General features: G+C 33.6%; 1 protein-coding gene across 9 annotated transcripts; it reads right to left on the reverse strand.

Moving 5' to 3' along the window:
• Positions 1–974: 974 nt before the first annotated feature.
• On the reverse strand, positions 975–6,357 carry LOC139855633 (uncharacterized). 9 transcript variants are annotated; one of them, XM_071844877.1, is made up of 8 exons: positions 6,266–6,340; positions 5,285–5,434; positions 4,930–4,990; positions 4,448–4,574; positions 3,170–3,423; positions 2,101–2,219; positions 1,952–2,000; positions 975–1,342 (listed from the first exon to the last, which is right to left on the reverse strand). In XM_071844877.1, the coding sequence occupies exons 4-8, from the start codon at positions 4,482–4,484 to the stop codon at positions 1,280–1,282; spliced, it is 522 nt and encodes a 173-aa protein (XP_071700978.1). In that variant the 5' UTR covers positions 4,485–4,574; positions 4,930–4,990; positions 5,285–5,434; positions 6,266–6,340; the 3' UTR covers positions 975–1,279. The 9 variants fall into 9 exon arrangements, with proteins under 9 accessions (XP_071700978.1, XP_071700979.1, XP_071700974.1 ...); XM_071844878.1 differs by lacking the exon at positions 6,266–6,340 and adding an exon at positions 6,173–6,255; XM_071844873.1 differs by lacking the exon at positions 4,448–4,574 and having other exon boundaries at positions 5,368–5,434; positions 6,266–6,357.
• Between the last annotated feature and the right edge of the window lie 718 nt (positions 6,358–7,075).

Consider the following 7,075-nt stretch of genomic DNA (forward strand, 5'->3'; position numbering starts at 1 on the left):
TTTTTTTTGTCCGGTTTTTTTAAATCCGGATCCGGTCCGGATCCGGTTTTTGTGCACCTATACTCTCACATGCTTGGCACATGCCACATGGTGACACTTGATGGAGAAAATTAACATATGTTGCATGGAGAATATTGCAAGATTTTCAAACCACGATGACTATTCTTGCAAGGAAAAAACTTTAGTGGCTAAACTTGCAAGATTGTACAAACCAACCGTCCATGTAGTTTTGTCTTTTTTTAACTTACATCTATTGCATATTTTTGTTTTTTATAGTACCCATCATAACAGTCTGAAGTATAATAGCAGTATGTACTTTTTTTACGAAAAACGAAACCACGAACTTTCATCAGTCGAGCGATGAAAAACCGATAAAATGACACAAAAAACAATGCCGAAACGCTTCACAACTAGACAACGAAACAAAACAAGAACCTAACCAAAAGCGGGCCAAACCGAGCAAGCAAAACAAACAAGAAATTACAATGAAAACTACACATCTAGAAGCCAACAAAACACAAACGGGCAATCGAAGCTTAATAACAGCAAAGATATAATCAAAAGCGGACACAACAAAACACCCAGATATAACCAACTTAATTTCGACCATTCTTCTTAGCGGCATCCGAAGCTTTCTTTCCTCTGGCCACCTGCCTAGAAACCATACCATCCACCTTTTTTATAGGAAACGGCTTTTCTCGAGCGAGACTAAAAAGAGTACTCCTTGGAGGAACCAAAAGAAGTGACACCCGAAGAACATGTGAGTTTTCCTTCAACCGGAGAATTATCCCAGAAAACCTCGCCCAACACCCAAAATACCCCATTCAGCTTCTCACCATTCTGAATTATTTTAATCATTTACATTGGTTCTGAATTATATTTCTCATTTCCCTGTAGCTTTACTAAAATTACATTCGTTGCCCAATAAATATAGATTTATTATTATTATATATATTTTGCTCCCAGAATGGGCTTTAATAAACTTATTAACAGAACTCTCTATGCAAGTGATCAACCAAAAAAATTAAGCATAAAGCGCTGCTGCAATTTGCATAGAAGTTGTCATAAACAACCTTCTCGGTTGAATAACTAAAACTCATCATCTAGATTAACACGTTTCTACTTGACTGCATCATTCAAGTACCGGATAGAAAACATACCAAATTATACAGACAGCGTCAAGTGAAACTTGACTGACTACCATTGTTATTCAGAAGGTTCTGCATCCATCTAATTTTGTTGGCAAGTTCCTCCAGGTCAATTATGGTCCAGTGTATTTTCATGCTTTATGTTTAAGAAGCGTTGAGAGGCGAACCAAGAGAAATCGAATCCTGATCCGTGGCTAAAACAGGTGCAGTAACAAACTTACAATCAAACATATCTAAAATTGGCATGCAATATTTAGACATAACACTGTTTATTAGCATGGGCTCGTTAGACCCAAGTAACTTTACGTACATGTAATAAACAAATTCTCCATTCTAAGGGAGTACAAACAACAGTTAATCATATGCTTCAAAATATTCAGAAAAATTTTAAAAGTGCGAATGAATAAGAGAACTTTTTTTAGAGAAGAGAATAAGATAAAACTTGTTGAAAAGAAGCGTACTAGCTATAATACTAACAACTACAAGCATTGCATTTCAAGTTACATGATGATACTAATCAACCGTCGTAATATTTTAAATAATTTGCAAGAGGTCTCAAGTTCGAATCTTGTGGTGGCCAGGGTAAGGTTAGAAACAGCCAGGGAGTAAGGGAGTAATCTTGTGGGTCGAGTAGAGTATGAGGTTGGATTACTCGCCTTCAGGTAACCTAAACAGGGAAGTACCTTATAAACATTTTACTACCAGTTCGCAGCCAGTTCTTTAAATATAGATTAAAACAACCAACGAAATGGAAAGACAAATTATATAAGAATTGCAAGCATTGGTCTACAAAGTTAGTTCACCTTGCTTTGATGGAAAAATAAGCCGAGCACCACATGAAGTCCTACCATTCTGCATGTAAAATTTAACTTAACTAAGAACAAGGTTATATTAACAAAAGACCATAATAAGAAGACGTAATTTGTTAAAAATTGAGAGAGAAAGGCACCACAGTAGCAATAACCAGCTTTTTCTTTGGGACCACTCTAAGTACGGTCGTAACTCCTTACATAATGCTTCATGTGTCTCACCTTCTACCCTTTCTCTGGCTGGAGGCATTAGCAACTCGATCTACAAATGGTGGAAACATGAATTACTAATTACTCAACAAGTACCGTACCCGGTTTTGCAACTCATGGATTACACGGTGAGTACTCGGTCAAACTCGACCAAAACTCAAAAAATCAGACAAAACTTGGGATTACTTGGAAAAGCAGTGAAAATTTGGTCAAAAGTCAATCAAAATCAGTCAAAGTCAAACTTTTTAATCCTTACTTAGGCATCATAAAAGAGAACAAATGTTTAAACTCCAAGTTAAATAAATCCGAGTGTCAGTGAAATCTAACTATATTTATGCAGGTATCAGCATAACAGAACTAAATCATTATGTCACCTTCAATCTGCCTACCAATGTTATCTATTTGGCAAGTTTACCCCTCCAGTAATTACCTCAATTTAAGAGCATAGTTGGTTTAATAGACTCAAGAGAGCAAATACCATTACACGTAATTAATTATTACAGTACTTTTTTCAACATTGATGATTATAGCATGCTTCAAATTCCATATTAATTGAGATACCAATCTTTTATGGAAAAACTTATTCAATGGGCTTGCTGTCATATTCTCTAGGTGATAAAAAAAGGCCATGATCATCAGGAACAATAAAAACTAAGGATGATAAACGGTATGTGTATTTAAATAATTATGGAAAAACAATAATGGTTTTAGAAGTTAGAATGAAAATAATGAATGAGGCCTCAACTTTTAGTACAATAAAAAACATGGGATCGTGAATTCATTTGTTTGAGATGACATTTTGAGAACAAAGGAATAACATGACTCGCATTTAGTAAAAGAGTAGCAAGTAGAAAAGTACGTTAAAAAAAGTTATTAGGAAACGTATGGGAGAGTTAGAAGTCGTGTACCAGATAAGTAATATGAATCATATGCCACACATTAAACATAGATAAAATTTATCGATAAACATGCCAACGAGGTTACACAAGAAAAAGTCTTTACCTTAACCTTGTCATCACTCAACACTTCGGTCACCCTTGCAGACCGATAAACAGAGTCAAAATTCCAATCAACCTTATCACCAGCCTTAAATGTACCATCAATCACAACACAAACTTCAGAAATCGAGTTAGCATCTGGCATTTCATCTTTTTTATATATATGCAGATAGTGAGGCCGCAACATCAGTTGATTTTTAATGTTCCTTGACTTCCTGCCATAAGGAGGCACTTCATATATCTTTACCCAACTTATATCTGCAAATAAATAACAATTAACTTTATCTGATAGCTATGATTTTTATAAAGCTTTAGAACGAGGAACCAGATGAAAGAACACAATCAAAATAGAAGCATGTACTCATAAAAAAAGTGGATAGGTTGATAATTAAACTTGCTACAAATGTTATAGAAAACTTATACTTCGATGTACCCTTTTTACTGAACCTAGTGATGACTAATAAGTTGCACTAATAAGCATCAGAAACATTATAATCTAAAGTTAATGAAAAAAGTTGCAATTATACCTGAGACTCATACTCTCAAATTTGGGTCAAATGGATCAAGCTTTTGGGTCAATTGGGTCTTGAAAAAAATTAGGCCTGACAATGTAAATCACAACTAAGAAAAAGGTCCAATGAGTTTTTCTTCAACCTATTGGGCTTTATACAAAATATAAAACAACGGGTCAAATGGGTAACGAATCCTAAAGTTCAATATATAGAGACAGGTCTAATGGGTCTTGTGAATGGGTCAAATGGGTAGAGCATAACAAGTTTCATCCGTCAATCATTTATGAAAGCATTAATGGTTATATCAATTATTATGTATATTAATATTTTCTTGTATACATAAGGGTCATAATCAAGAGGGAAGCACTTTTTTGGGGGCAAGGGGGCAGTACAATTTATTTTTTCATTTTTTTCGAAATTTTTATATCCAACATTAAGAGCACACGAAAATATGAACATTTAAAAAAGACACTTTGTGATAAATGTTATTATTGGCGGAAAACGCTCGAAGAAAAAACTGATAACATGCAGCATGTGTAATGTTATTCATGAATGTTCCATCATATGTGAAGTTTTTTTCACGATCTAGCCCGATTTAGAGTTTAGAGTTTCTTAGGGCTTAGAGTTAAAAATTCAATCTAAACCCTAATTTCTAAACCCTAAACCCTAATTTCTAAACACAAAACCCTAATTTCTAAACCCTAATAGCTAAACCCTAATTTTTAACCCATAATTTCTAATCCCTAATTTTTAAACGCTAAAAAACAAACTCAGAATCAAAACATTCATTGCAGTGAATGTTATCATTTATTTCTCCGAGCGTTTTCCCGCCAAAATAATAATACTCATCACGAAGTGTCTTTTTTAAATCTTCATATTTTCATGTGATCATGATGCCTGAAAAAAAAACGAAAAAAATTTACTTCCCCCCAAAAAAGTGTTTCCCTCTTGATTAAATCACATATACATAATAAATAATAACAACTAAACGATATAATAAATGTAAAAGTATATGACCCATTCAGACCTATTTGACCCGTTACCCATTTTGACTGGTTACCCAAACTGACCCATTTGGACCCGTATAAATTTTGTACCCGTTTGACCCATGACCCATTTGAACTCGAAACCGTTTTGACCCATTACCCAAACCGACCCAACTTGACCCGTTTGATAATGTATAGTTGCACTTAATTCACAAGCAATAATCTCCAAACCCACACTAGTTCATACAGCAAGTTACCCAACTCACCTTCTTCAAAATCATAGTATTCCAGTTGTATCCTGTTCCTTTTCAAATTGATATCTCTGATCTGAATGACATTTTTAGACATGGATAAATAGAATTAGTGTTTTGGTAAGCTCCCTTAGTAAGTACTTTAGAATAGCATGTTTAAAATTGCTCGAATGAAGTCGAGCCTTCGGTTAAGCACTTTCCATGAACACTTACATGTGTGGTTACAAAATATCATGCTTTGGAAATTGTAAATAAGTTTGAAAACTGAAGGGTGGATACGAGAATTAATAAATTTATATAGATTATTTACATAAAAGATAACCTATAATAACAAATTTTAGTGAAAAGACTGTTACCCAATGTATCTTACAGTATATTTCAAAAGAAGTACTTTTCTTCCCTTAAACACACTTTTTTAGTTCCAAACTAGTTGCGACCATAGTACCATCTTACTTGAATATATAACTCCAAACTTAAACCGCTCGGCATCTCCATTTTGCATCACCAGAATTTCCTTAATCTAGAAAAATAAAATTATCTCAGCTTCTTTGAAATGCAAATCAAGTCTCTGATCCATGTATTCATGTAAAGATTATAGAACTTAACAAAAAAAAAAGTGAAAATAGTCCAAATTATGCGCTTTTTCACCTACATCCGCATCCCATTAAATAAATACTCAAAAAAAAAAAAAAAAAAAATTACAATTCTAGGATATTCACATTGGATTGGGTATTTGGGTCACCTCTATCTTCAGCTCCTAAAGAAATTCAACGTCAAATCAACCTGATCCATAGCTTACAGTTCTAGTCTTGCCAACATAGCAAATACACTCATACAGTCATGCGTCTTATAAAAAAAACATTATTGAAGTCAGAACCTACATTCTCGTAATATACATGATAGCTCTTTTTTAAAAGTTCCTAGCAAACCGAACATTTACGGTGAACACACAATTAATTAAACAAATAAAATAAATCAAGATGACTATTACATACAAAATGGTCTATTACAGATAATTTAGGCTAGCAACAAATCTAAATTGTAAAACTAGAGATTAAAAGCACATACATGTCTTTAAAACTACTGCTACTATTCTTGACCTAGCAATCACAAAATCAGGCAATCAAATTGCTACATATATCTTTAAAAAATAAGGTTATGCATATGTGCACTATAATTAGGTATCATAATAAGTAGTAGCAATTTAGGGTTTCGGTGAATTAGGGTTTTGCGTTACCATTGAAAATGAAAATAGTACCTAGAATATTAAAAAAGAAAAAAAAAATAGCCTCTAATCGCTCTATTGAAGAGCACGGAAGAAGTGATTAATTGCGAATAGTGTTCTACTTACAAGACCATTTGTTAGGATGGTGGTGGTTTTTGTTACGGTGGTAGTGATGGTGTGGGTTGAAATTTAGGTGAGTTTGATCAAAAGATTCCGTTGATAAAAAAATTATTTTATTAAATGAATAAAAACATGTTAATTATTTTGATGATAATTATTTTGAATGAATAATGTGTGTTAAAAAAATCACCTAGGGATTATAGCTAAAATGTCCATTTCCAAACAAATTCTTGCGCTGGAGCTCAAAAAAAAATTGACAGGTTGTCCTCGCAAGACGCAAGAAGACTTGCGTCTTGCCCTCGCAAGGCGCAAGCTTGCGTCCTTGCGCCTTGCGAGTTTGCGACCTTATCTGATCAGAAATACGATTTTGTGAATAAGATTTCGTCAGATATCCTAGATTTTTACGGATAAAATTTTGTCCCTATATTTAGATTGACCCTGAGACTTTGAAATCACTGTCTCATAACAATTTCAAAAGTTTTCAATGCAGAGCTTATACCCACGTTAAGGTACTATTTTAACCATTTTTTCACTAATTTTTGTCATTATGAATTGTGTTAATGATGATAAATTTGTTGTTAATATATGTTGTGGGGGTTATTTTGAGTACATTAACAATATACACATATATATGCGACGAGATTGTTTTAGAATTCGGTTAAGACTCCCAATTGCGCCCTTAAAACCAATGAATCGGCGAATATTTTTAAAAAATGTTCTTAAAAAGATTGAATTCCCACCCAATGAAGCTGTTTCAATGAGATACGTTTTTAATAATCATGTTTTTGATATTACTGGTGATGATGAAGACTTTCA

Source organism: Rutidosis leptorrhynchoides, chromosome 6 (genome assembly GCF_046630445.1).
Source record: "Rutidosis leptorrhynchoides isolate AG116_Rl617_1_P2 chromosome 6, CSIRO_AGI_Rlap_v1, whole genome shotgun sequence".
Lineage (NCBI taxonomy): Eukaryota > Viridiplantae > Streptophyta > Magnoliopsida > Asterales > Asteraceae > Rutidosis > Rutidosis leptorrhynchoides.